The sequence below is a fragment of the Nomascus leucogenys genome, chromosome 10 (genome assembly GCF_006542625.1).
Source record: "Nomascus leucogenys isolate Asia chromosome 10, Asia_NLE_v1, whole genome shotgun sequence".
Lineage (NCBI taxonomy): Eukaryota > Metazoa > Chordata > Mammalia > Primates > Hylobatidae > Nomascus > Nomascus leucogenys.
Genome location: NC_044390.1, coordinates 64,665,594 through 64,693,323, shown reverse-complemented (window position 1 = coordinate 64,693,323; position 27,730 = coordinate 64,665,594). Strand labels below are relative to the sequence as shown.

At 56.5% G+C, this 27,730-nt stretch overlaps 3 protein-coding genes across 4 annotated transcripts in view; 1 reads left to right on the top strand and 2 right to left on the bottom strand.

The window, feature by feature from the left end:
* Positions 1–610: 610 nt before the first annotated feature.
* Positions 611–7,616, bottom strand: EMC10 (ER membrane protein complex subunit 10). Of its 2 annotated transcripts, XM_030821143.1 has the most exons (8): positions 7,374–7,616; positions 6,032–6,104; positions 4,964–5,073; positions 3,834–3,938; positions 3,288–3,469; positions 3,069–3,162; positions 2,069–2,155; positions 611–1,857 (listed from the first exon to the last, which is right to left on the bottom strand). In XM_030821143.1, exons 1-7 carry the CDS (start codon positions 7,614–7,616, stop codon positions 2,069–2,071), a joined length of 894 nt encoding a protein of 297 aa, XP_030677003.1. In that variant the 3' UTR covers positions 611–1,857. The 2 variants fall into 2 exon arrangements, with proteins under 2 accessions (XP_030677003.1, XP_030677002.1); XM_030821142.1 differs by lacking the exon at positions 2,069–2,155.
* On the top strand, positions 7,513–17,090 carry FAM71E1 (family with sequence similarity 71 member E1). The gene is made up of 5 exons (XM_012510083.2): positions 7,513–7,902; positions 8,097–8,197; positions 8,595–8,725; positions 15,658–15,865; positions 16,923–17,090. The coding sequence occupies exons 1-4, from the start codon at positions 7,833–7,835 to the stop codon at positions 15,860–15,862; spliced, it is 507 nt and encodes a 168-aa protein (XP_012365537.1). The 5' UTR covers positions 7,513–7,832; the 3' UTR covers positions 15,863–15,865; positions 16,923–17,090.
* Positions 17,091–17,556: 466 nt separating this feature from the next.
* The window catches only part of MYBPC2 (myosin binding protein C, fast type), a 35,275-nt gene continuing 25,101 nt past the window's right edge, over positions 17,557–27,730 (bottom strand). Inside the window, exons 21-28 of the mRNA XM_030821141.1 lie at positions 26,248–26,415; positions 25,997–26,084; positions 25,701–25,897; positions 24,337–24,476; positions 22,820–22,979; positions 22,482–22,618; positions 19,368–19,554; positions 17,557–17,681 (exon numbers count right to left, since the gene is read on the bottom strand). Coding sequence (XP_030677001.1) covers positions 17,671–17,681; positions 19,368–19,554; positions 22,482–22,618; positions 22,820–22,979; positions 24,337–24,476; positions 25,701–25,897; positions 25,997–26,084; positions 26,248–26,415 — 1,088 coding nt within the window. The 3' untranslated portion in view covers positions 17,557–17,670. The remainder of the gene's footprint in view (positions 17,682–19,367; positions 19,555–22,481; positions 22,619–22,819; positions 22,980–24,336; positions 24,477–25,700; positions 25,898–25,996; positions 26,085–26,247; positions 26,416–27,730) is intronic.

The window sequence follows — 27,730 nt, the reverse complement described above, 5'->3', positions numbered from 1 at the left end:
ATTTCGGGAATCATCTAGGAAAAGAGTGAAGCAGGATTCACATGGAATGAAGACAGAAAAAGCATAAGCTATCTCCTGCAGGTGGAGAAAGAAACAGAAGTCAGCAATGCTAAGACTATCTTATTAAAGTTACCAAAAATAGGCCAGGCGCGGTGGCTCACGCCTGTAATCCCAGCACTTTGGGAGGCCGAGGCAGGTGGATCACTCGAGTCCAGCAGTTCAAGACCAGCCTGGGCAATATGGTGAAACCCCGTCTCTACAAAAAATACAAAAACTAGCCGGGCGTGGTGGCGCATGCCTGCGATCCCAGCTACTCAGGAGGCTGAGGTGGGAGAACTGCTGAGCCTGAGAGGTGGAGGTCGCAGTGAGTCAAGGGACCGCCACTGCACTCCAGCTTGGGTGACAGAGCAAGACCCTGTCTCAAAAACAAAAAGAAGTGACGGGAGGGAAGACAACACCTCACGGTGCACCACCTCCTGGTCTTGACAGTCGACTCACGTGAACCATCACTTGTTCGTAAGTGCGTTTCCGACCTGCCATCGTAATTCCATTTTAGTCGTGCATCCCGAGGTCATTCAAACCACACCCAGGAGAGACTGGACGAGAGCATTCACTAGGGTGCTATTTATAACCACACAATGCAGGAGGCTAGCTGCGTGTCGATTTGCGGGACAGTTTAATAAACTGCCACACGCCACAGCTGAGCTTCACACAGCCATGAGGATGGACACAGCCATTCCTTGGGTCTCTGAATAATGTATCAAGTGAGCAGTGCATTTCAATCAAGCCTGTACATCAGGACCATCTTGCCAAAACACTTGCTTTTGGCTGCTGGAAGCTGTAGCTTTTCAAAACGTTCACACATTTCCATGTATCGTCGATGTTTTTCAATAGACTTACAGGGAGGGCGGCACACAGCAAAGGCCCGCAGGCCCTCGCAGCACCGCAGTCCAGGCAGGATGCTGGGCGGCGGGGGGCGCTGGAGGGGGTTCTATTTACAGTGTCTGGGCTTTGACTCCACTAACTGTTGGTTTTCTTTTCTTTTTTATCTTAAACCTTTTCCTTCAAGTCTGGAGGCCTGTGGAGGGCCTGTCACCCTAAAGGCAAGGATTCCTTGTTGGCACCAGGCAGACAAATGTCAAACCACAACCCCAGAGGCTGCGCTAGGCATCAGGCCCAGAAGCCCCTGGCCATTCAGCCCTGACTCTTTCGTGCCTCTGCCCCTGATGAGGGGACCCAGGGTACCCTCAAGGGGACACAGAAGGGAGGCTGCATCCTAGTCCAGTGTCAAAGTGAGGGAGGCACTGCAGGAGCCTGGACAGGACCACCTAGCCCAGCCAGGGACAGGAGGGTGAGACCACCTGGAACAAAGGCACAGAGGCTGGAGAGAAGGCGGCATGTTCCCAGACTGCATGGGCTCGGGGTCGGGGGATGCAAGGTCAGAACTGGCATAGTGGCCAGGATCTTGGGCTCTATTCCATGGGCAAGGGGGAAGCCCCTGGGGCTGCATGGGGCCATGGGGGAGGCGGGCACAGGAGACACCGGCTCCTGTGCCAAAGGCCCCAATCCAGCCGCTCCTCTGCCAGCAGGAAGGCAGAGGACAAGGGGCTGGCCCAGGTGGCCTCGTGGGACGGGGGGAAAGGAAGGACCAGCAAACCTTTCTTGGGATGGCTGAGGACACAGGGGACTCCAGCAGAAAGGGAGGCCCCTGGATGTGCAAGACGGGACGCTGACCAGCCTGGGCCCTCACCGGCCACTACCCCCACCACCGCCCCCACCCCCACCCCCACCCTGGCCCCCGGTGTCCGGCGCTCCTGACATCATGAGGAACAGGACGACGGGAATGATGTACATCCACTGCAGCCGGACGGAAGGATGGACAGACAGACACAGAAAGAGAGAGAGAGGGGAAGGAGGTTGAGTGTGGGCATCGCCCGCCCAGGGTGGGGAAGGTGGGGTCCGGCATGAGGGGAGGCCGCGTAAGGGGAGGGCGCCCAGGTCCCCTACGTCACTACAGGTCAGGGAGGGCCGGTGGGGCGCAGGGAGGGGCAGGGGTCTCGGTCCTCACTCAGGCCTCCTGTGGCGGTGGCGCGGGCCCTGGCGCAGCAGGACGCAGGGCTGTGAGCAACACGGCCCCCCCCAGGATGATGTGCCACTGGGGAGGGAGGGAGCGCAGGTCAGGGCCAGCGGGCAGCCGTGGGGCCCTAGGGCCAGCAGGGAGCAGGAGAGCGCTCGAGTGGGCAGCAGGGCAGGGCCCGGCAGGCAAGGGCTCAGCCTCTGGGCCTCAGTTCCCTGCAGCACAGCTGTTGGACTATCCAGGCGGAGCGGGTGAGGCCCTCAGGCAGGGCGCTCAGCACGGCAGGGCTCAGCCATCCCAGCCTCAGCATCCTCCTAGCCTGCCTTGGGCCACGCAGACCTCTCACTGGCCTTGGCCTGCCTGGGCTCCTGTGCCACAACCTAACACCAGTCTCCACACTCAAGGGACCAGAGGCCTAGGCGGAAGCCACCTCCCCCGGCCATCCCCAGCCTCCCTACCCCACGCCTCAGCCTCCAAGCCCCCGGGACTCAGACCTGCTGCTGGCAGCACAGGCCCCTCCCTCCTCAGCTCCAGGAGGCCTCCCGGGCACCCTGCTGCCCCCAGTGCCCCTCCCTGTGCCACATCCCTCCCGGACCCACTCCTCTCTCCTTCCTGTACAACCCCCTGGAGAAACTGTTCGCCCCTCCTTTCCAAGCCTCCCTGGTTCCTTTGAAACCTCCACTGTTCCCTTCCTCTCCAGCTTCACGGCTCCAGCCTAGCTCAGGCCGAGACCTTCCCCAGGACCCTGCGCCCTAGAGCTGGCCCGACTTCCCCTGACCACACCTCCGTACCCTCTTCCTGCAAACAAGCCTCAGCCCAGGTACCAGGACACACAGGAGGCCCGGAGGACGAGGGGCCCCCACGCAGGAGGCCCGGAGGACGAGGAGCAGGCCCGAGCACCATAGGGGAGTCTGGGTGGGAGCACGGAGGGCCTGGCCAGGCGCCGGGACTGTCGGGAAGGGAATAGGGGAGGCGGGGGAGCCCCACTCACGTATTTGGCGAAGAAGGACTTCTGCTCCTGGGGGTTCTTGGCCTTCTGGGCCTGTTCCATCTCCAGGCGCTCGATGAAGGCTGCCGTCTCAGGGCTGGGGCAAGAGGAGAGAAGGAGAAGGGTGAGGTCCGGAGTCCAGGGACCTGGAGACCCTGAGGGCGCCAGGAAGGGCCGGGGCAGGTGGCAAGGGCGCCGCGAAGGCAGCAGAAGCAGGCTCACCCCGGGGCTGTGGCGGGCGGCTGCAGCTGCACCGACGTGTTGAACAGTTCCAGGTCCACGTCCTCCACCTCATGGCCCCGGCAGCCCCCGGGGTGCGTCACCACCGACACGCCCACCACGTTGCCGGCCACATCCACATGCAGGGTCAGCTGGTCTGACAGGTGCGACTCCACCAGGGAGCACTGTAGGGGGAGTGGGGTCAGTGGAGGTGGGGAGCCTGCTGCCTGGGCGCCACCCTAACCTCCCCCCCGCCACACCACAGGACCCCGGAGCATTTTTCAAAACCTTCCCATGGTTCCCTGTCACCCTCAGGCCCAAGCTCAACTGCCCCCCACCCCGGAGTCCTCACAATGCTATCCCCATGAAAGTACCCGCTACCTGGACTGACCCCTCCAGACCAGGAGGCCTTGGAGGGCAAGGCCAGGTCTGAGTCTCCCCGGCCTCTGCGGGCTCCAGAAACACAGGGGTTCGAATGGTAGAAGCAGGACCAGGGTAGGGGGTAAGGAGGACAAGGGAGAAGGGGGCTTGTCCTCGACACCAACTCACCGCAGGGACAAAGGAGGAGACATAGCCACCAGCTTCCAGGCCATCCAGGGCCCCAGGTCGTCTTGGGACCCGGACCCGGTACAGGCCATTCAGGGCTGCCACATCCTGGGGATGGGAGAAGAGGGTGCTGGTCAAAAGGATGGTGCCAGCCCTGGACAGGCTGTGATGCCTACCAGGCCTCCACGAAGGCCCCTCTCCAGCCCCATCCACCTCACGGCCTACACTCCCCAGGCTGGCCAACCTGAGTCTGCCCAGGACTCTTCCTGTTGGGGTGGCCTGGCTGGTGGGTGAGGCCAGGAGCAGCTGGGACCGCCCCACCTAGGGGAGAAGCCCCCACAAGGAGGGCAAAGCCCAGCCCAGCGATGGAGTGGGTCCTGAGGAAGCCTCCCCTGTGCCTGGATCCAGCTGCACCTGGCGTCCACCCTACACCTGGACGTACCAGTTACACGCACAATAAATTCTGTTTGGGGGCAGCTGTGACAAGATAATCATGTGGGCACCATGCAGGAAGGCTGCTCAGGCAGACCTCACCTCGTGGCCACCAGAATCAAGCCTGCACTCCCCAGCCTCCCTCACAGCTACATCTAGCCGATGGGTAAAGTGGGTTGCGCCAGCTTTTGCAAGCTTTCTCTAAATGCTGCTGCTCCTTCTGCCCCTCCTTCTCCCTCTCTATCCTGCTGCCTGGAGCCCTGGGGCCTCTCTGCATGACCCCTACGGAGAATTGAGCTGGGCCCTTGAGGCTGCCACAACACAGGGTGACAGAAGTGAGCTCCTGTCCAACCATAGCTATTTTGAGCAAATCTCATCTAAGTGGTCACGAAACAGCTCAGTTGAATCTGGAAAAGAGGAGCCAATTGTGTGAACCTGTGGGGGAAGGGGGTCTGCGGACAGAGGGAGCAGTGCGGGAAGAGGCCGTGACACAGGACATCGTGCCTGGTGGCGCTAAGACGAACTGCAATGCCGTTCCACCAGGGGCAGTCATCGAGGACAGAGGCTGAGAGTGGCAGGAGGTACTGGGAGCCCACCTGGGCCTGGAGGGAAGGCTGCCAGGGACCAGCAGGGGGTGGCTGAAGAGACAGCTGGAAACCCTCCATCCCCATCCACACCCAGCCCTGAGTTCCCCACCTCACCCGGAGTCGGCCCCGCTCCTCCTCGCTGAGCTGCCGCTGTGACAGGGACAAGGTACCATCCTGCTGGTTCCAGAGCAGCGAGCCCCGCTTCCGGAAGTTGGCACTGTCATCTGTGAGGAGCTCAGGTTCAGAGACGCCCCCTCCCCCGCCCACCCTTCAACCCAGGCAGGGGCCAGGAGGTCCAGCTTCAAATTTTGGCCTGGCCTCCACCCGAGTGACCAGGTTCCCTCCCCATCTTGGCCCCCATTTTCCTATCTGCAAAGTGGGGACACCTCCACCATGTTCCACCTCACAAGGCAACCCGTAGCAGATGCATGAATCCCACAGCTCCCAAATCCTGCCTCTGCCTCGCCAGGTGACCCAGGGACAGCCACACAACCTCTCTGAGCCTCAGCTTCCCCAAATGTAAAATACGGAGGCTGTGGAGTTCAGGAATTCCCAACTACCTGGCTGTGTCAGAATCAGGGGAGCTGTTCACTGAGCAGATGCCAGGGTCTGCAGAGGGGCACCAGCTTCAGGGTTTGTGCCCTCAGGTTCGGGGCCTCAGACTCGATTACTACACTCTGGGCAGCACTGACATCCAGCTCTGGGAACCTGGACACCTGCATCATGGCAATTTAAGTTTGGGTTTGAAGCTGGCTCCTGCTCTGCCACTCACGCACGATGAGACCTTGTGTGGTGCCTATTCTGAGCCCACTTCCTCTTCTGGAAAAAGGGGCTGACACGAATACCTACCACCTCACATGGCTGCTGTGAGGACATCTGAGTTCATACTTGCAAAGCGTGGAACTACTAATGCTGGGCACGTGGCGACTGATCAGGAAAGCCAGCTCTGAAATTATTACTGCTGTGCTGACCTTTTAAAAACTGAGATTTGTCTCACAGGCAAGAGGGCATTTAAAGACAGTGTTTCTCTTCTTTCATGTCCCCCTTCCCCTCAACCTGAGGCAAATCTGCTACTAAACGGATGTTAGTAAATGTCATACCATGGGAGGCACCCAGACTCCAAGTCTTGACTTTTCAGGGCACCAATGTTAAGTGTCTAGGACAGGACGTTGCCTGACTCACCGATCTCAAATGAGTGCTCCAGCAGCAGTCCCACCGTGCCACAGGCCTCGCCCTCTCGGCCTTCCACCCCGGCCTGCAGAGGACACAGAAGGCCCCAGGTGAGGACCACCCAAGCCCTCAGCATGATAGTCACCCACAGAGCCCAGGACAGACAAACTGGTGGGTTGAGGGAGGAGCCTTATCTTCAGGTTAATCGCTGCTGCTTGCCTTTATTTCACTAGAAACCACCCATTTCATGAATATTCATACTCTGGACTCCCTCACCCCCAGAAAACCAGACCCTACAAACGTGCCTAACCACATTGCCAAAGCAACTATCCCAAGGTCACTTCCAAGCCTTGCACCACAAATACTCATGAGTCAAATGACACCCTCCCTCTCTCAAGGCTTCTTTTTCATGCTAATATTCAAATGGCCTCCTTATTACCTGACAGCCCAATAGCCAACATGCAGCCTGAGTTCAGTCCCTATCAAGCACATTCAAGATTCATGCTTTCCTTTTCTCCAATCTCCAAACTTGCATATTCATGCATATTCGGGAGGCAAAATTCCTCTCCACTTCCTCAAGGGCCCCCTCCCACGCCTTATTTTCTTTTTCTGAGACAGGGTCTCGCTCAGTCGCCCAGGCTAGAGTGCAGTGGCATGATCTCAGCTCACTGCAACCTCTGCCTCCTGGGTTCAAGCGATTCTCCTGCCTCAGCCTCCCGAGTAGTTGGGATTACAGGAACCTGCCACCACAGCCAGCTAATTTTTGTATTTGTAGTAGAGACGGGGTTTCACCATGTTGAGCAGGCTGGTCTCGAACTCCTGACTTCAAGTGGTCCGCCCGCCTCGGCTTCCCAAAGTGCTGGGATTACAAGCATGAGCCATCCGCGACCGGTCTAATTTTTTTTTTATTAGTATTTTTTGTAGAGACAGGGCTCGCTATGTTGCCCAGGCTAGTCTTGAACTCCTGGCCTCAAGCAGTCCTCCCGCCTCGGCCTCCCTAAGCGTTGGGATGACATATGAGCCACCGCGCCCGGCTTCACCATGCCGCTTTCATTTTAACCGCCCCGACGTCTGCTTCTCCAAGACTCCGCATCCCCCAGCCCCGCCCCCTCATACATATTCCCGAGCCAGAGCCTTCCGACAGGTGCTCTTGTTCTTCCTCCCAGTCGCTGCAACCCGGTGCACTGGCGAGGCCCCTCCTGCGCGTGCGTGACTGAGGCCTGGCTTTCCAGGGATCTCCCACCTCTTCCCTCTCAGCCCTGCGCAGCCTCCTTCCGTCTGTAACTCACCTAAAGACCCAAGACCTGCGACATCCGTAGACCGCGCCCGCTATGCACAGCTAAAGAGCACTCACCCCTCGCGCACCAGTCCCGGCCCGGCAGCCGCTGCCCCGGGCTCGACTGGGCGCTGCTACCGCCATCAGCAAGAGCAGGAGCAGCCGAGTTGCCCCAGCGCTGGCTGCCGCCATCTCGGCTCCTTCCCACCAGCGAAGTGACGGCTGTGAGCCAAGAGCCGCGGAGCACGCCGGGAGAAACAGACCGCATCCTGACGCCCGTGCGCCTGCGCGGGGCCCCGGCGCCTGCGCACTGGCGCCCATCCGCACCTGGGGCCTGACGTCAGCAGGATGGGGCCGCCCCTTTAGCCTGATCTCCAGGAGCCGCCCCCTCCAGGGACGTCATCACAAACCAGGAACCCGCTTCTGTGTGACGTCATAAAGCCCTTTCCGCATCATGACGCCACAGTGCGCGTAGTCCCGCCCCCTCGCTTTCTCCCTCGGCTCCTCCGTCCGCTCCCGTCGGGCGGGGACATTGCAATGAGGCGGGATCGCGGCCCTAAGCCGGCCCTGGGTGGAGCTGGCGAGGTGGAACCGGGTGGGATGGCAGGTGAGAGAGGGAGCCAGGCCTGGAGTGGTTGGACCTGGTGAGGGAACCAAGTAGGATGGGGCCGGCAATTCGGGGACATCTGATACCCCGTCCTCTGCGCGGGGCTGTGCCGGGCCCTCCCGGCTGGGGAGCCAGGCACAGCCTCCCAGGATCGACCCCAGACTTCGTCCTGGTAAAATGCCTCTTGGTTCCAGCCTCTCCCAAGGGCCGTCCCAGACGGCTCCAACGCTACCTCCAGAGCGGCGAATTCGACCAGTTTCGGGACTTCCCCATCTTTGAGAGCAACTTCGTGCAGGTAGGGAGCCCCAGAACCCCCTCATCCCGAGCCTCGGCCTGCCCCTCAACCTCCTCCTGACTTGGAAAGCCCCTGCTCCCCCATAACGCCCATCTCATGGGATTCCCGGCTCCCAACTCCTATGTGACCTCTGACGCCCCATACCTCTAGTTCTTTAGATTCTTTGTGAACCCTGGCCTCTAATTCCCTTGCGTCAGTTTCCCTGACTTCACACCCATATGATTGATTCTTGAACTTTAATTTCAAGATATCTGGCCCCCAGCCTGATTTTCAGCTCACCTGTCATGACCTTTTCCCCTACCAAGATTCCTCACCTCTGATCCCTCCCCAGTTCTGCCCCGACATCTATCCTGCCCCGACATCTATCCTGCCCCTGACCTCTGACCTCTGGCCCCAGGTGACTCGGTTGGGAGAAGTTGCCAACGAGGTCACCATGGGGGTGGCAGCCTCCAGTCCAGCCCTGGAGCTCCCGGACCTATTGCTTCTGGCCGGCCCTGCCAAGGAGAACGGACACCTGCAACTCTTCGGGTAACTGCCCCCACCTCAGCCGAGACCCCTTCCTCCCTCAGCTCCAGGCACCTGAGCCCCCAGCAGTACCTCCCTTCATCCAGACCACCCCCAGGGCCAGGCTGGTGGTGCTACCGGCCCTCCCTGAGCTGCCATCTACCCGGGAGAACAAGCACAGAGCAACCCTCAGGGGCCAGAAATCAGAGACTAGACAGACCTGAAGGGGACAGTCCTCAGCCATGCCCCAGCAGGGGTCAGGAGAATGACCATTTCCACAGGGCCTGCTCATGCCAGATGCCCCTAGGCCGTGCATGCTATCTCACCTCTGACCTCATATCTTCACATGGTGGGGTCCCTTAGCCCTGTCCCCCAAAGAACTAAACTGAGGCTCAGAGAGCCGTGAGCCAGTTGCCCAGGGTCCCACTGTGGCTCCAGAGTGGGCCAGGATTGGAACACCAAGCTTGTCATGATGGTGGATCTCACGGGTCTTGAGCCCTCCTGTGCCTCACTCCGCACTGCCCCTTTATGTCATATTTTTTCATTGAAAAACTAAGCAGACCGGGTGCAGTGGCCCACACCTGTAATCCCAGCACCTTGGGAGGCCAAGGCAGGCGGATCACTTGAGGCCAGGAGTTTGAGACCAGCCTGGCCAACATAGCAAAACCCTGTCTCTACCAGAAATACAAAACATTAGCCAGGGCCAACATTAGCGAGGCCGGGCGCGGTGGCTCATGCTTGTAATCCCAGCACTTTGGGAGGCTGAGGTGGGTGGATCACGAGGTCAGGAGATCGAGACCATCCTGGCTAACACAGTGAAACCCCGTCTCTACTAAAAATACAAAAAATTAGCCGGGCGTGGTGGTGGGCGCCTGTAGTCCCAGCTACTCAGGAGGCTGAGGCAGGAGAATAGCGTGAACCCAGGAGGTGGAGGTTGCAGTGAGCCAAGATCATGCCACTGCACTCCAGCCTGGGCAACAGAGCAAGACTCCATCTCAAAAAAAAAAAAAAAAAAAAATTAGCCAGGTGTGGTGGGGGCGCCGGTAATCCCAGCTACTCTGGAGGCTGAGGCAGGATAATCGCTTGAACCCAAGAGGTGGAGGTTGCAGTGAGCCAAGATCATGCCACTGCACTCCAACCTGGGTAACAGAATGAGTGAGACTCTGTCTCAAAAGAAAAGAGAAGAAAAAAGAAAAGAATAGAGAAAAGAAAAAGTAATGCAAACATACGAGAAAACAAGCACAAAATAGACAGCAGAAGCTGTTCCTTTCTCTCACCCAAGGCTCCTGCCCCAACTCCAGCTACAAACACTGAAATGTTCACATGCCTATAGTATAGAAACATTCTGCCAGTAGCTTTCACTTTTTTTGTTGTTTGTTTTTTTGAGACGGAGTCTCCAGGCTGGAGTGCAGTGGCACAACCTCGGCTCACTGCAACCTCTGCCTCCCGGGTTCAAGCGATTCTCCTGCCTCAGCCTCCCGAGTAGCTTGGATTACAGGTGCCTGCCACCACGCCCGGCTAATTTTTGTATTTTTAGTAGAGACGGGGTTTCACCATGTTGGCCAGGCTGGTCTCGAACTCCTGACCTCAGGTGATCTGCCTGCCTGGGCCTCCTAAAGTGCTGGGATTACAGGCATGAGCTACCATGCCTGTCTGGCTTTCACTTTTTTGACCACATCTCACAGTTCATGAAAGAGAGATGCCAGGTATGGTGACTCATGCCTGTAATCCCAGCACTTTGGGAGGCTGAGGTGGGAGGATTACTTCAGGCTTGGAGTTCAAGACCAGCCTGGGCAACATAGCGAGACCCCATCTCTACAAAAATCAAAATTGCAAAGCTAGCCAGGTGTGGTGGCACACACATGTCGTCCTAGCTACTGGGGCTGAGCCAGGAGGATCACTTGAGCCCAGGAGTTCGAGGCTGCAGTGAACTGTGATCACACCACTGCACTGCAGCCTGGGCAATGAAGTGAGACCCGTTCTCTAAAAAAGAAAGAAAAAGAGGGAAGAAAGAAGACGGAGACAAGAAGAAAGGGAAGAAAGTAAGGAGGGAGAAATAGAGGAAGGAGGGAAGGAAGGACAAACTCACATTGTCTCACACATGCACACATGAAGGTCCACAGTTCCTTCTCTGCATTTCTGAAATCCAAAAGATTGCTTTTATAATTTCGTGGCCAAATCAGATTTTGACCTTCATGTACTCAAGATTACTTACAGCCTTTATTAATCCCCCCTGCCTAAGTTAAAAACCTTTCACAAAGCAGTATTCTGACACCAGTACAGTACACTGAGATATTTTCTCTTCTATACTATGCCCTTATTTTTGTTTATGTGTTGTAGAGACAGGATCTCACTATGTTGCCCAGGCTGGTCTTGAACTCTGGGCCTCAAGTGATCCTCCCACCTCAGCCTCCCAAAGCACTAGGATTACAGGCATGAGCCACTGTGCCTGGCCTTTATTTATTTATTCATTCATTCATTTAATTTTGAGACAGGGTCTCACTCTGTCATCCAGGCTGGAGTGATCACAGTTCTCTGCAGGCACAAGCGATCCTCCCACCTCAGCTGCCTGAGTAGCTGGGACTACAGGCATGCACCACCACACGTGGCTAATTTTTGTATTTTTTTGTAGAGACAGGGTCTCACCATGCTGCCCAAGCTGGTCTTGAACTCCTGGGCTCAAGCAATCCTCCTCCCTCCACCTCCCAAAGTGCTGGGACTATACGTGTGACCCACCTTGTCCAGCCCCTTTTATTTTAAAATGCTAACTGTATTTCACCAATTGATCTCATCACTCACTGAATCATGACCTGCAGTTGGAAGAACACCAGTGATGGTGCTGAGAGTGGCTTTGACCCTCTCATAAGCTCCTTCGGCACCATAAAACCCCTTCCCAAATGAACATACCACTGAAGTGAGAATATTGAGCTTGCTCTGCAAATTTGGCCTCAGGACTCATCTCCTAGCCCCTCACTTCTGTCTAACCAACTTCCAGCCCTGAGCTATTCTGGGGCAGTTTCTGACAGATATGTGTGTGTGTGTGTGTGTGTGTGTGTGTGTACACACACATGCGTGTGTATATATACACACACGTATATATACATATACACACGTATATATACACACATATATATAAACACACATATACATATATACACATATACATATGTGTATATACATATATATATATACACACATATATATATGGATCCATCCTTCCTTTAAAAACAGCAGTAGAGGCTGGGTATGATGGCTCACACCTGTAATCCCAGCACTTTGGGAGGCCGAGGTGGGCAGATCATCTGATGCCAGGAGTTTGAGACCAGCCTGGCCAACGTGGTGAGACCCCGTCTCTACAAAAATACAAAAAATTAGCCAGGCATGATGATGGGCGCCTGTAGTCCCAGCTACTCAGGAGGCTGAGGCAGGAGAATCATTTGAGCCCGGGAGTCGGAGGTTGCAGTGGCCAAGATCTCACCACTGCACTCCAACCTGGGTGACAAAGCAAGACACCATCTCAAAACAAACAAACCAGCAGTAGAAGGCTGGGTGCAGTGGCTCACACCTGTAATCCCAGCATTTGGGAGGCCAAGGTGGGAGGATTGCTTAAGCCCAGGAGTTGAAGACCAGCCTGGGCAACATAGTGAGGCCCCATCTCTACTAAAAATACAAAAATTAGCCAGGGATGGTGGGGTATGTCTGTAGTCCCAGCTACTTAGGAGGCTGAGGTGAGAGGATTGCTTGAGCCTCGCAGGTCCAGGCCGCAGTGAGCTGTAATCATGCCACTCCACTCCAGCCTGGGCAATGGGAGCAGGACCTTTTCTCAAAAAATAAAATAAAAAGCAGTAGCCACAGGCTGGGCACGGTGGTCACACCTGTAATTCCAGCACTTTGGGAGGCCAAGGCGGGTGGATCACGAGGTCAGGAGTTTGAGACCAGCCTAGCCAACATAGTGAAACCCCCTCTCTACTAAAAAATAGAAAAATTAGCCGGGCATGGTGGCAGGCGCCTGTAATCCCAGCTACTCGGGAGGCTGAGGCAGGAGAATCACTTGAACCCAGGAGGTAGAGGTTGCAGTGAGCCGAGATCACGCCATTGCACTCCAGCCAGGGAAACAGTGTGAGACTCCGTCTCAAAAAAAAAAAAAAAAAAAAACCAGTAGTAGCCACAAGCCATACGCCACTTCTCCCTGTGCCCACCCCCTCGTCAGCACGACACCCATATCCATTTTGTATTGGCATGAGCACAGCCACCACACTCTTTCAGACATATTTGCACAATTAGACTCTTTTTTTTTGAGACGGAGCCTCACTCTTGTTGCCCAGGCTGGAGTGTAGTGGCAAGATCTTGGCTCACTGCAACCTCCACCTCCCGGGTTCAAGAAATTCTCCTGCCTCAGCTCCCAAGTAGCTGGGATTACTGGCATGTGCCACCACACCCAGCTAATTTTGTATTTGTAGTGGAGACAGGGTTTCACCATGTTGGTCAGGCTGGTCTCAAACTCCCGACCTCAGGTGATCCGCCTGCCTCGGCCTCCCAAAGTGCTGCGATTACAGGCCTGAGCCACCACGCCCGGCCTGCACAGTTGGACTCTTTTTGACCATTGCACATGCTCTGCTGTCTTAGACACCAAGCTGTGTCCAGCCTCCTCATGTTAAAGTGGTAGGCAACGTCCTTAAACAAATGCCTGCCCTCAGACGGCTTGGGTTCAAATCCTGGCATTACTTCATCACTGGCGTTGGCCAAGCTCGCCCTACCTGCCTGTGCTTCAGTTTCCTCATCTGGATGACAGGGATAAGAAGGGAGCCCACCCCGTGAGGTTGTCGGGGGAAAAATTGGGTAAATATAATAGCACCTGGCTCTGAGTAAGTGTTCCATAAATGCCAGCTGTTATTCTTCTATTTAGGGGACAAAAATCAAGTTGCCCACTGAGGGACACTGGGGTTTTGTCGGCGTCTCAGTTACAGGCAATGTGGCAGGGGACATCCGTGCATATGTGTCTGTGCCCAGGTGTGAGGGTATCTGTGAGATCCATTCCTGGCAGTGATACTGCTGGACCGGAGAGGCCACCTGGCTACTCAGTGTTGTAGCTGAGAACATGGGACCTGGGCACCAATCCTGGCTGTGTGACCTGAGCCAAGATCCTCACTCTTTCCTGACTGCTTCCTGCTCTGCCCTGTTGGACCTTAAATCGGGCTGCAGGCCTGAGCAATCAGTTTACCAAGATACTAAAAAAGCATCCACTGAAGCATCCACTGAGCACCTGCCACGTGTCAGCTGTAGGTACCAGGGAAACTTTCGCCACTGGACAAAGCAGGCCTCCAGGAACTCCCTGCCCTCCAGGAGCTCCCACTCTACCAGTCAGGCAGAGGGAACAGGTGGCCATTTGTTAGATGGGCAAGGCCTGTGGGGCTCCGTCAGACAGGGAAGGACTATGGGGAAGTCTCAATAGGGTGGATGTGGTTGAAATAGGCCAGGGGAGACCTCCCTCAGAACGTGGCTCCTAAAACACAGGGCAATGAGGGGGCGAGTCTTGCCTGGAGAAAGAGCTTTTCAAGTGGAGGGAACCATCTGTGCAAAGGTGCTAGGGTCGGACTGAGCCTGGTGTGTTCATGGAACACCAGGGAGGCCAGTGTGGCTGGAGGTGCAGGAGGTGAGGGCAGAGAGGGAACAAGGGGCTCTGCAGGTCTGTGGGCCACGGTGAGGGCTTTGTTTTTATTCCTGTTGAGCCAGAGCCACAGGAGGGCTCTGGGCAGAGGGACCCAAGCTGCCCAAGGTGTTGACCTGCGCCCTCTGGGGGACTTGTGGGGAACAGACTGTAGGGACTGAGGGCTGAGGCAGGTGGCTGGACCCAAGGGTGGCGGAGGAGGGAGTTAAAAGGGTTTGGATTGTGGATACATTTTAAAGGTGGCAGGCAAAGTGAGGTGGCTCATGCCTATAATACCGGCATTTTGAGAGACCAAGACGAGAGGATCACTTGAGCCCAGGAGGTGGAGACCAGCCTGGCCAACATGGTGAAACCCCATCTCTACTATATAAAAATAGAAAAATTAGCCAGGCGTGGTGGTGCGCATATAGTCCCAGCTGCTCTGGAGGCTGAGGCAAGAGGATTGCTTGAGCCCAAGAGGTTGAGGCTGCAGTGAGCTATGACTGTGCCACTGCACTCCAGCCTGGGCAACAGAGTAAGACCCTCTATCTCAAAAACCAACAAAAAATAGTGAAGCCACCAGGATGTGGTGTCAGGACTCATCAGGGTATGAGAACATGGAGTCCACAGCGACTCCAAGATTTTGACCAAGCAAGAGGGAGATGTAGCTAAGACAGGGAAGACCAAGAGGAGTAGGCTGTGTGCGAGGGGCTGAGGGAGCTCTAGAAGTGGGCTGTTGAACACGTTATGAGTCGGACGGTAGATCCCACACCCAGATGGGATTTTTTTTTTTTTTTTTTGAGACACAGTCCCTCTCTCTGTCGCCCAGGCTGGAGTGCAGTGGCGTGATCTTGGCTCACTGCAACCTCAGCCTCCCAGGTTCAAGCAATTCTCCTGCCTCAGCCTGCAAAGTAGCTGGGATTATAGGCACCCACTACCACGCCCTGCTAATTTTTAGTATTTTTAGTAGAGATGGGGTTCTGCCATGTTGGCCAGGCTGGTCTCGAACTCCTGACCTCAGGTGATCCTCCTGCCTCGGCTTCCCAAAGGGCTGAGATCACAGGCGTGAGCCACCGCACCCGGCCCCAGATGGAAATTTCAAGTAGGCAGTTGTATATTCGAGTCTGGAGTTTAGGGGAGAGGACTAGTGGGAGACAAAAAGGAGACGTGGCTGGAAGAAAGTTGGGAATGGACTAAAGTTCAAGAGGCAATGAAAGTGAAAGGGATTCGTGGGGCAGAGGGAGGGGTGGCAAGGTGTGGGAGGACCCGACAAGGTCAGAACCTGAGGCTGCCCCTTCCTCCCACCCAGGCTGTTCCCCTTGAAGTTCGTCCAGCTCTTTGTCCACGACAAAAGCCGGTGTCAACTCAAGGTCAAGTTGAACACCAGCCGCACCTTCTACTTGCAGCTGCGCGCCCCACTCAAAACCCAAGACCGAGAGTTCGGCCAGTGGGTGCGGCTGCTCTACCGCCTGCACTTCCTCTCCGCTTCCACCGTGCCCTTCACGCAGGAGTAAGAGGTGCTGGAGGATGAAGATGAGGAGGGTGATGATGATGAGGTGGAGGCCCAGAGGGAGTGGGAGGAGGTGAGGAGGGGGGAAGCGCAGTGGGGCAGCAGAGGGCAGGGAGGAGGTGTCTGAGGACTCCCAGGTCTAAGAGAGGAGAGAGCTTGGGGCCTGGACTCCTGGGTCTGAGGGAGGAGGGGCTGGAGCCTGGACTCCTGGGTCTGAGGGAGGAGGGGCTGGGGTCTGCACTCTTGGGTCTGAGGGAGGAGGGGCTGGGGGCCTGGACTCCTGGGTCTGAGGGAGGAGGGGCTGGGGCCTGGACTCCTGGGTCTGAGGGAGGAGGGGCTGGGGTCTTCACTCTTGGGTCTGAGGGAGGAGGGGCTGGGGGCCTGGACTCCTGGGTCTGAGGGAGGAGGGGCTGGGGCCTGGACTCCTGGGTCTGAGGGAGGAGGGGCTGGGGCCTGGACTCCTGGGTCTGAGGGAGGAGGGGCTGGGGCCTGGACTCCTGGGTCTGAGGGAGGAGGGGCTGGGGCCTGGACTCCTGGGTCTGAGGGAGGAGGGGCTGGGGTCTGCACTCTTGGGTCTGAGGGAGGAGGGGCTGGGGCCTAGACTTCTGGGTCTGAGGGAGGAGGGGCTGGGACCTGGACTCCTGGGTCTGGAAGTAGAGGTGACCCAGGGATATGGGGGTCTGTGGGTAGAAGCCAGCAGTCTCTCCAGGGCCTTGGCGCCCCTGGCCCAGGGGGCTGTCATATCCTACTTGGGAACACACACAGCCAACCCACACCCATGCCCCAGCCCCTCTCCCCGTGACATACCAGAGTGGGGTCTAGAGAGGCACAACCTGTGCCCTGAAGGAGTGGGGTCAGCCAGGCCCAGTGTCCAGTTCTCTGTAGGGCCTTGGGGTCAAGGTGGAGCAGGGGATGATGCCAGTTGTAGAAGCTGGGGGCACTGGAATCTGTGCCCCCTAAGACACCTGGCTTCCCCTGCCATTCCAGTAAGTGCAAAGCCCCTCCCCGCCCCCTCACTCCCTAACTGCAGGCCAAGGCCTCTGAAACGAACTCTCTCTCCCCAGCCCCAAGGTGTGGAAGCCAGACTTGACCCCAGGACCTCTGAACTCTGGGGACGCTGAGTCTTCCAGCATCCTTCAAGGTCACCGAATGACCAGAGATCAAAGTACCTTGCCTCAGGGACGGGCAGATGAGATATTAAAGTTAATAAAGGTCAATCTGTTAAGAACCAACAAGCAGGCCATGAGCGGTTTCGCCATCGTCACCAAGTCCGCGCAGCTGCCTGGCAGGAGTTTGTCCAGCACGGCTGCCTCCCTCTTCGGTTCACCACGTCTAGCTCTTGGGGCCGCTGCCGAGGCCTAGAGGCAGCCACACCGACGCGGCTGCTTCAGTAGAGCGGCCTTCTGGGTGTGGCCTGGGTGCGTCTTTGACTTGCTGCCACTGTCATTGCCCCTAGCCTGCACCCTCCCTCCCTCCCAGCAGCTCCTCTGGGGCCGGCCTCCACGTGGGCTTGGGTTCACCTTTGATGCTCTGTGGTTGCTGTGACAACGTGGCTGCCTCGCTAAAGTAGCTATTCCAAGAGGCCACCTCACCGCAGCCTGTGTCCACGCAGCTGCTCCCATCGCCAACCCCGGGGTGACCAATCCCCTGCAGGAGGAAGACGGAGCTACGGAATCAAGAAGGACAGACACTCCAGGGTCCAGACAACAGTTTTGTTCTCAGCGAAAACTCCAGAAAGAACACAGTCCCAGGAGGTTGGGGATTGGGGTCAGGACTCCGCCACCAACTGTCTTGGCTGGTAGGGGATAGGTCTCACTGCGGCACTGCAGGAAAACAAGAAAGCGGGTGAGCCAGGCCTGGGCACGCCTCCTCCTGAAGCCCCAGCAGGAGGAGCTGTATCCACATGACCAGCAGGGGGGCAGGATGACGGTCACCATCCTGCCCCATCCCGCCCCATCCCAGGCCACTGTGGCTGGACAACCCAGAGTCACAGTGCCCCTGATTACTGCTATTTTGGATCCCAGATGGGGACGTTCTGAGCTGCTGGCTGTACGCGGTCACTGGAATCCTGAGGCCGGGATTTTTCTGAGCTGATTTAATAGTTAATCAGGGAGACAGCAGAGTATCAGAAATTGGGTGGGCTTGGAAGGGCAGTAATCTGGGGTGTTTTTGTTTGGTTTTTGAGACAGAGTCTCACTCTGTTGCACCAGGCTGGAGTGCAGTGGTGCAATCTCAGCTCACTGCAGCCTCGGCCTCCCTGGTTCAAGTTATCCTCCTGCCCCAGCCCCCCAGGTAGCTGGGACAACAGGCATGCGCCACCAGGCCCGGCTAATTTTTTTTGTATTTTTAGTAGAGACAGGGTTTCGCCATGTTGCCGAGGCTGGTCTTGAACTCCTGGGCTCAAGCAACCCGCCTGCCTTGGCCTCCCAATGTGCTGGGATTACAGGCGAGAGCCACCATGCTTGGCTAGCAAGTGTCCTCTCTGAGCGTTTGTTAAGGGTCCCCAGCCACCCTGTCTGCTGGGCTGTCCTCAGAGCCAGGGAAGTCAGAGGTCAGAAGTCACCATCCGGGAGGGACTCTGGAAGTCCACATTGATGTCATCCTGCTCTGAGGGACACAGTTAGTGGCCTCCTCGCTGAGCCTTGACCGGCAGATGTCTGATGGGCCGGAGCACAGGGTAAAGGAGCGGAGGAATTGCGTTCCAGGAAGAGGGAAGAGCATGTGCCAAGTCCCTGTGGCGAGAAAGCCTGGCCAGTGTAACCGCCAACAGCCCGGTGTGGCTGGGACATCATGTGGGAAGAACCGGGGCAGGTGGGGGCCGCGGGCGGACACACCACCGTGAACACCAGGTGGAGGGGTGCTGGGGCGGTGGGGAGCCCCCAGCCGGCTGGGTTCAGGGCTGGGGCAGAGCAGCTCTGGATAGAGAGAGCTCTCTGGGGCCAGAGTCCAGGGGTGAAGGTGGCTGGCAGGAGGGAGAGACTGGAGACAGGGAGGCAGCTGGAAATGGAATATGGGAGGAAGAGGATGTAGCTTTCGCTGGGGCCGGAGCTGTGGGACCGAGATAAGGGGACGGGGCAGGGAGAGGCAGGGGCAGGTGGGTGGGAGCATGGGGACAGGCTATGGAAGGGAGGCACTTTTGGGAGCTCCCACGACCCCTGGTCATCCGTGTTATCCATGTTTGCTCTCACTCTGTCAACCCATCTGCCTACGGGGCCCCAGGTACACTGGAGGCCTTGGGGACGTTTCCTAAGCTCTTCTCACTCAGCTTTCCTCTTTCTTGTCCTTCAACTCCTTTGGAAAAATCTGACTCCTACCCAAGCTCAGGGGCTCCCCCACCCCAGCTCCTAGGATGCCCTGTGCTGCCCTCAGGACAGCAGCTTCCCAGTCCTCCCAGAGGGTCGGTCTCACTCATCTCCAGATCTCAGCGGTGCTCAGCCCGAGGCCACTGGCCAGACTGGCACAGGGCCCGAGCAAGGGTCAGCCAGTGTTGGGGACGGCCACGCCCTCACCTCGGACCTCCAGCTTGCACTCAGCCAGCGCCTCGCCCAGCTCATTGACGGCCCGGCAGGTGTAAGTCCCAGCGTCGAAGGGCGAGGGGCGGCGGATGTTCAGCGTCAGGACTCCTTGGTAATTGGTTATCAGGAACTTGGGATCTTCGCGGATTTCCATCTTGTTCTTCATCCAGACCACCTTCGGCTGTTGAGAGTCAAGGGAGAGGAGGCGAACTTAGAGAGAGTCCCTAGGCAGTGACAAAATGGGGTTCAGGAAGCAGATCTGGGTTCTAGTCTCTGCCACCCTCTTGCCAGATGTCCTTGGATGAGTCACTTCTCCTCTTCTGTAAGAGCAGGTTGATAATCCCTACTTCACAGGGTAACGGTGGGGTCTTCCCATTGCTCTCAGGACAAAGAGCTCACTGTAGTGGCCCACAGGGTCCCACATTCTTTGACCCCCATTACTTCTCTGCTCCAACCAAACAGGCTACCTCGCAGTCCTTCAAACAGACCAGACAGGCACCCACCTCAGGACCCTGGCACTGGCTGTTCCCTCTTCCATACTGCCCTTCCTTCTTTTTTTTTTTTTTTTTTAAACCTATCCCGTAGGTCTCAGTTCACACGTCCCTTCATGGCCCCTAGACTAGAACGGAAATACCTATTTTTACACTCTGCCTGTGTTTTTCTCACACACTTGCTTCCCTTTATAATTGTATTCTTGTATATAGAGATGGGTTTCACCATATTGCCCAGGCTGATTTCAAACTCCGGGCCTCAAGCCAACCTCCTGCCATGGCTTCCCAAAGTGCTGGGATTCCAGGAGTGAGCCACTGTGCTAGCCTTTTTTTTTTTTTTTTTTTTTTTTTTTTGAGCTTGTTGCCCAAGCTGGAGTGCAATGGCACAATCTCAGCTCACTGCAACCTCCACCTCCCGGGTTCAAGCGATTCTCCTGCCTCAGCCTCCCAAGTAGCTGGGATTACAGGCATGCGCCACCACGGCTGGCTACTTTTTTGTATTTTTAGTAGAGACAGGGTTTCTCCATGTTGGTCAGGCTGGTCTCAAACTCATGACCTCAGATGATCCACCCACCTCGGCTTCCCAAAGTGCTGGGATTACAGGCATGAGCCACCGCGCCCGCCAACTTTTTTTTTTTTTTTTTTGAGACAGAATCTCGCTTTGTCTCCCAGGCTGGAGTGCAGCGGCATGATCTTGGCTCACTGCAACCTCCACCTCCCGGGTTTAAGCGATTCTCCTGCCTCAGCTTCCCAAGTGGTTGGGATTAGAGGCGCCTGCCACCATGCCCAGCTAATTTTTGTATTTTTAGTAGAGACAGGGTTTCACCATGTTGGCCAGGCTGGTCTCAAACTCTTGACCTCAGGTGATCTGCCCACCTCGGCCTCCCAAAGTGCTGGGATTACAGGCGTGAGCCACCGTGTCTGGCCCAGCCTTTCATAATTTTATATTATTTGTGTGACTCTGGGCAAACGTCAGTCTCCCCTAACATACAGGAAATTTCTTGTTTGAATCACCCAGGTCATTGAAAGCCTCTGAAAATGTTTGTTGAAAAAATAAATGGAGTGAATAAATGAATGAGAGCACGAAAGAGTGCTGTAAATAAGCAAATGGAGTGAAGGAATGAACTGAGTAAATGGATGGATTGGTAGGTGGATAAATGAGCGAAATGAGTGACATGAATGAGTGGAGTTAGTGAATAAAGTATACAGAGATGGAGATGGTGAACCAATGAATCCGTGGTATGCCTTAAGGAGGCTGAAGCAAAGAACCTACAGCCCAGACCAGAAGCTGGCAAACTGTTCCTATAAAGGGCCAGATGGTAAATATTTCGGGCTTTTTGGGCCCTGTAGTCTCTGGGCCTGGAACACAAGCCACACGTATTTATTTACATTGTCTGCAGTAGCTATAAACAAAACATAAACAAATATGCTTGGCCCGTGTTCCAATAAAACTTTATTGAGAGAAACAGGTGGTGGGTGGATTTGACCCATGGGTGATGGTTTGCCAACCCCTGGTCTAAATGAGCTCTAGGTTGCAAGTGCCCATATTCACAAAGCGCAGTCGGAAAATGGCTGGACAGGAAGACCCTGGGGAGCCGTGGTGGTTTAGGGTGCCCCTGCTCCCAGCGTTTCTTTTTCCACGGGACTGGCATTTGTCCTTGGACAGAGCAATAGAGACTTAATGGTCCTCTCCTCAAGCTGCCGAGATAAGCTGTTACCTGGCAGTCAGAGGACAAAGAAAAAGGCAAGAGGCCGGAAGCGGTGGCTCACGCCTGTAATCCCAGCACTTTGGGAGGCCGAGGCAGGCGGATCACCTGAGGTCAGCAAAACCCTGTCTCTACTAAAAATACAAAATTTAGCTGAGCATGGTGGTGCACGCCTGTAATCCTAGCTACTCAGGAGGCTGAGACAGGAGAATCGCTTGAACTCGGGAGGCGGTTGCAGTGAGCCGAGATCGCACCACTGCACTCCAGCCTGGTCTCAGGAAAGAAAGAAAAAAAAGAAAGAAAGAAAGAAGGAAAAAGGCAGGAAGCCAAAGGCAAGGTGTGATTGATTGTCTGAGACTTGGGCTCTGGTCGGAGGAGTTAACAGGAAGTGGGTGAAAAGTGAGCAAGTCCAGTCTGGGCGTGGTGGCTGACACCTGTAATCCCAGCACTTTGGGAGGCCGAGGCAGGAGAATCACTTGAGGCCGAGGCGGGAGAATCACTTGAGGCCGAGGCGGGAGAATCACTTGAGCCTAGGAGTTCAAGACCAGCCTGGACAACATAGCAAGACCCCATCTCTACAAATGATAAAATTAGCTGGCCACAGTGGTTCATGCCTGTGGTCCCAGCTACTCGGGAGGATGAGGTAGGAGGATCACTTGAGCCCCGGAGGTCAAAGTTGCAGTGAGCTGTGATCGCGCCACTGCACTCCAGCCTGGGTGATACAGCAAGACCCTGTCTCAAAAAAAAAAAAAAAAAAAATCAATTAAAAAAAATTTTTTAAATTTAAGACTAAATCCCTTGAGACAGAGAACTCGAGGAAGAAGAACTGGCATGATGGGGAGTGGGCTTGGTTGTATGGAAGATTCCCCACAAGGCAACACACACGCAGATCTGGGTCCCTGCCCTGGCACCTTCGGGTGGCCTCTGACAGCGCAGTTGAGGGCCGCCGAGTACCCAGCCACGACCACCCGGTCTATGAGAGGCGTCAGGAACTTGGGAGCCATCCGGAAGTCATGCTCCTTATACTCGAACGGTTTGAAGGTGATTCCTGGGGAGGGAGGATGCACCCGTAAGGCGACTGATCTAGATCGTCCCCTGACACCAACCAGGGAAGAAACCGCAGTCACCTCTCCCCCATGACTAGGTGCCGTCAACTCCAGTGGGGAGGGGAGGGCAGGAGGAGTCCAGGTGGGGCCTGGACGAGAAGGTGGAGCGGGTGGGCCTGGGCTGTGGAGCAGGATGGCTGTACCTGTCTTGAGGATGCGGGCCGTGTTCTTGGAGACACCAGGTGAGTCACTGAGCCCACAGATGTTCTCCGTGTAAACTCGGAAATAGTATTCGTTGCCCACAATGAGGTCAGACACAGTACAGCTGGTGTGCCTGTTACGTTCATAGACGTTGAACCACTCCTAGTGTGGGGACAGGGAGGGACCAGGCGGGGCGGGGCCACAGGATCACACGATTACACACAAGACACAGACGAAAGAAGGGGTGAGAAAAGCACATCCAGTGTTTAAAAAATTTGTCACTCATGGCGCACTACTCACAGTGGCCAACAGGTGGAACCAACCCAGCGCCCATCAGCGCAGGGAGAGACAGACAAAACGGTCGGCCCAGACAGGGGAACATCATTCAACCCTAAGAAGGGGTCAGGCACGGTGGCTCATGCCTGTAATCCCAGCTCTTTGGGAGGCCGAGGTGGGAGGCTCGCTTGAGCCCGGGAGTTTGACACCAGCGTGGGCAACACGGTGAGACCCTTGTCTGTTAAAAAAAAAAACATTAGCCAGGTCTGGTGGCCAGCACCTGTAGTCCCAGCTACTCGGGAGGCTGAGGGAGGAGGATTGACTGAACCTGGGGGTTGGAGGCTGCAGTGAGCCATGATCATGCCACTGCATTCCAGCTTGGGTGACAGAGTAAGACTCTGTCTCAAAAAATAAAGAAATAAAGGCCAGGTGCAGTGGCTCATGTCTGTAATCCCAACACTTTGAGAGGCCAAGGTGGGAGGATGACTTGGGTCCAGAAGTTCGAGACCAGCCTGGACAACATACTGAGACCCTGTCTCTACAAAAATTAGCGGGACGTGTTGGCACGTACCTGTATTCCCAACTACTTGGGAGGCTGAGATGGGGGGGATCACCTGAGCTCGGAGGCAGAGAAGGCAGTGAGCCGAGATTGCACCACTGCACTCCAGCCTGGGTGACAGAGTAAGACCCTGTCTCAAAAAAAAGAATTCTAAAAACAGGATTTCCGCACGGACACACCCTGCACCCTGCAGCATGGATGAACTTCGAAGACGTTGTGCTGAGCTAACAAAGTCAGACATAAAGGTCACATAGCTAGGATTCCATGTGTATGAAATGTCCAGAGTAGGTAAATCCAGGGAGACAGCAAATCGGTGGCTGCCAGGGGCTGGGGCCAGGGGAAACCAGGGGGTGGCGCTACTGGGTACAGGGCTTCCTCTGGGGGATGAAAATGGACTGGGTAGAGGCGGTGACTGCACAAGCCTGCAGATGTCCTAAGTGCTGCTGAATTGTTCGCTTTAAAACGGTGAATGACTAATTCCGTTATGTGACGTTTACCTCAGTGAAAAAAGAAAATGAAAACCCATCACGTGCCAAGTCTCAGCTAAAAGGCTTCCCTCCCGGCCCCAAGCCCGTCCTCCAGCCTCTGGGCCCCTCCCTGCCCTTCCAGCTGTGAACGGGGGACATCTGCACCTGCTCTGCCCACCTCATGGGCTCTTCCCCGTCTCCCCCTCTGCTCTCTCACCATGGTCTTTTTGTCTGCTTTCTGGACGAAATACCCCGTGATCTCACTGTTCCCATCATCTTTGGGGGCCTGCCACTCCACCAGTGCATTCGTGCCCCACACCTCCTTCACCATCACGTTTATGGGGGGCCCAGCCTTTTCTGGAAATGGGGAAGTGTGACAAGTCAGTCCGGGTTTTGGGATGTCCAGCCTCTTCCCTCCCCTCCCCTCTCCACACCCCCTCCCTCCTGATTCTAACCTCCCTTATGCCCCATTCGCATTCCTGCCTACGGCCTCCCCCATCCCAATCTCTCCACTTCCTCTTATCCTGGGCCACCCTCATCCCTTCTCACCTCCTCTCCCATCCCTCATCTCACCTCCTCTCCCACCCCTCATCTCTCACCTCCTCTCCCACTCCCCATTTCTCACCTCCTCTCCCACCCCTCATCTCTCACCTCCTTCCCACTCCCCATCTCTTACCTCCTCTCCCACTCCCCATCTCTCACCTCCTCTCCCACCCCTCATCTCTCACCTCCTCTCCCACCCCTCATCTCTCACCTCCTCTCCCACTCCCCATCTCTCACCTCCTCTCCCACCCCTCATCTCTCACCTCCTCTCCCACTCCCCATCTCTCACCTCCTCTCCCACTCCCCATCTCTCACCTCCTCTCCCACCCCTCATCTCTCACTTCCTCTCCCCCTCCCCTCCTCATCTCCTCACCTCCTGTCCCACCCTCATCATCTCTCACCTCCTCTCCCACCTCTCATCTCTCACCTTCTCTCCCACCCCCCATCTCTCACCTCCTCTCCCACCTCTCATCATCTCTCACCTCCTCTCCCACCCCTCATCTCTCACCTTCTCTCCCACCCCCCATCTCTCACCTCCTCTCCCACCTCTCATCTCTCACCTTCTCTCCCACCCCCCATCTCTCACCTTCTCTCCCACCCCCCATCTCTCACCTCCTCTCCCACCTCTCATCTCTCACCTTCTCTCCCACCCCCATCTCTCACCTCCTCTCCCACCTCTCATCTCTCACCTTCTCTCCCACCCCCCATCTCTCACCTCCTCTCCCACCCCCCATCTCTCACCTCCTCTCCCACCCCTCATCTCTCACCTCCTCTCCCACCCCCCATCTCTCACCTCCTCTCCCACCCCTCATCTCTCACTTTCTCTCCCACCCCCCATCTCTCACCTCTCCCACCCCCCATCTCTCACCTCCTTCCCCACCCCTCATCTCTCACCTCCTCTCCCACCCCCCATCTCTCACCTCCTCTCCCACCCCCCATCTCTCACCTCCTCTCCCACCCCTCATCTCTCACCTCCTCCCCCATCGCTCCCCATCCCTGCCCCTCCCGGCCCCCGGGGGCCCTCCCCAGCGCGCGCACCCACGACGCGGATGCGGATGGTGGCGGTGTCCTTCATGTTCTCGATCTGCACGCTCAGCTCGTACTCCCCGGAGTCGGAGCGGGCCGCCTGGCGCACGAAGAACACGGTGTCGAAGTCGCTGGTCCGCACGTGCACGCGGGAGGTGTCCAGCGGGGCCCCGCCCTTGGTCCACACCACCTGGGGCCGGGGCCTTCCCGGCGGGGAGGGGGTGGGGCGGGGTCAGCGGGGCTCCACCCGCACAAAGGGGGCTTGCGGCAGGAGCGGACCCCCGGCCCCTGACCCCGCTCCTCTGACCTGGAAGGGGACGACAAGGTTGAGCTGCTCGCCCACTTTGCGGATGTAGGTCTGGCGGAGATGGCGGGGGAGCCGGATCTTGGGTGGCTCTGAGGGCGCAAACACAGGGAGGGGGCTCAGCGGGGGGCCGGGGCACATTCCAGGGGCCAATGGCGATGAGACTGTCTGGGGAGGTCCTGTCGACGACAAGGAAAGGGCGGGCGGGACGACGCCAGCTTGGTCTTTCGGAGCGCAGGGTCAGGGGCCACGCACCCGCAATCTCCCTGATGGTGACCGGCTGGGCCAGGGTGGCCGGCTCGCTGCGCCCCGCGATGTTGACCCCAACGACTCGGAAGAGGATTCTGGCTCCCGTCGGGAGATTCTTGACGGTGAAGCCACAGCGCTCCACGGGCTCAGTGTTGGCAGGGACCCATTCCTCGGCTGGAGAGAGAGGCCCTGCTGGCGGATCTCATGCCCTCCTCCCACCCTCCGCTCCCGTTTCTCCCGGGGACTTGGGCCCCACGCAGGGAGTGAGCACTGGGTAAATTCCCAGTAGAAGCAGCAGCAGCAGCTGGCGTTAGTTAAGCATTCATCATGGCCAGGTTCTAAGGGGGGCCATTCCGTTAGCTCATTAATTCTTTTTTTTTTCTTTCTTTCTTTAGATGGAGTCTCGCCCTGTCGCCCAGGCTGGAGTGCAGTGGTGCGAATTCTTTTTTTTTTTTTTTTTTTTTTTAAGGCAGAGTCTCGCCCTGTCGCCCAGGCTGGAGGGCAATGGCGAGATCTTGGCTCACTGCAACCTCCCCCTCCCAGGTTCAAGTAATTCTCCTGCCTCAGCCTCCTGAGTAGCTGGGACTACAGGCTCGCACAACCACGCCCAACTAATTTTTGTATTTTTAGTAGAGATGGGGTTTCACCTTGTTGGCCAGGATGGTCTTGAACTCCTGGCCTCATGATCCGCCCACCTCGGCCTCCCAAAGTGCTGGGATTACAGGCGTTGTTCATTAATTCTTACCTCAACCCTGTGCTATCCCCATGTTAGGGATGAGAAACCATCCCTAACATGTTAGGATGAGGGCCAGAGAGGTTAAAGAACTTTCGACCGGAGGTGGTGGCTCATGCTTGTAATCCCAGCACTTTGGGAGGCTGAAGTGGGCAGATCACTTGAGTCCAGGAGTTCAAGACCAGCCTGGCCAACATGGCGAAACCCTGTCTCTATTAAAAATACAATAATTAGCCAGGCAAGGTGGCAGGCACCTGTAATCCCAGCTACTCGGGAGGCTGAGGCAGGAGAATCGCTTGAACCTGGGAGGCAGAGGTTGCAGTGAGCTGAGATCACGCCACTGCATTCCAGCCTGGGTGACAGAGCGAGACTCCATAAAAAAAAAATAAAAAAATAAAAATAAAAATAAAAACTTTCCTCAGGTGCAATGGCTCATGCCTGTAATCCCAGCACTTTGGGAAGCCAAGGCAGGAGGATCTCTCAAGCCCAGGAATTCGAGACCACCCTGGACACATAGCTCAGGCTCTGTGGACTAGGATGTTAAACCCAGGCCTGTCTGACTCCAGCATGCTCTCAAGCTCTGTTCTCCTGCAAGGCTGGCACAGAGGAGCAGGGATCTTGGCTCTGTCTGGGGGTGCAGCCAGGTGGATGTCTGGGAGGGCGGGCGGAGGGCAGGGTCAGAGCTCTTCGGATTGCCTGCTTTTTGTTACCTGCCCTTCTGTCTTGGGTTTATGGCCATGGGCTGGGGAACTCATG

Bases quoted from the DNA above. Each gene is read 5' to 3' on its own strand.
- EMC10 (XM_030821142.1), bottom strand. From the start codon at position 7,616: ATGGGCGCCAGTGCGCAGGCGCCGGGGCCCCGCGCAGGCGCACGGGCG. The intron at 5,074-6,031 runs GTGAGTCAGGCA...AGCTCCTCACAG, and splicing joins GGAGCACTCATTTGAGATCG to ATGACAGTGCCAACTTCCGG. The intron at 1,858-3,068 runs GTGAGTGGGGCT...GTCCGGCTGCAG, and splicing joins AGTCCTTCTTCGCCAAATAC to TGGATGTACATCATTCCCGT.
- FAM71E1 (XM_012510083.2), top strand. From the start codon at position 7,833: ATGAGGCGGGATCGCGGCCCTAAGCCGGCCCTGGGTGGAGCTGGCGAG. The intron at 7,903-8,096 runs GTGAGAGAGGGA...TCTTGGTTCCAG, and splicing joins GGAACCGGGTGGGATGGCAG to CCTCTCCCAAGGGCCGTCCC. The intron at 8,726-15,657 runs GTAACTGCCCCC...CCTCCCACCCAG, and splicing joins GGACACCTGCAACTCTTCGG to GCTGTTCCCCTTGAAGTTCG.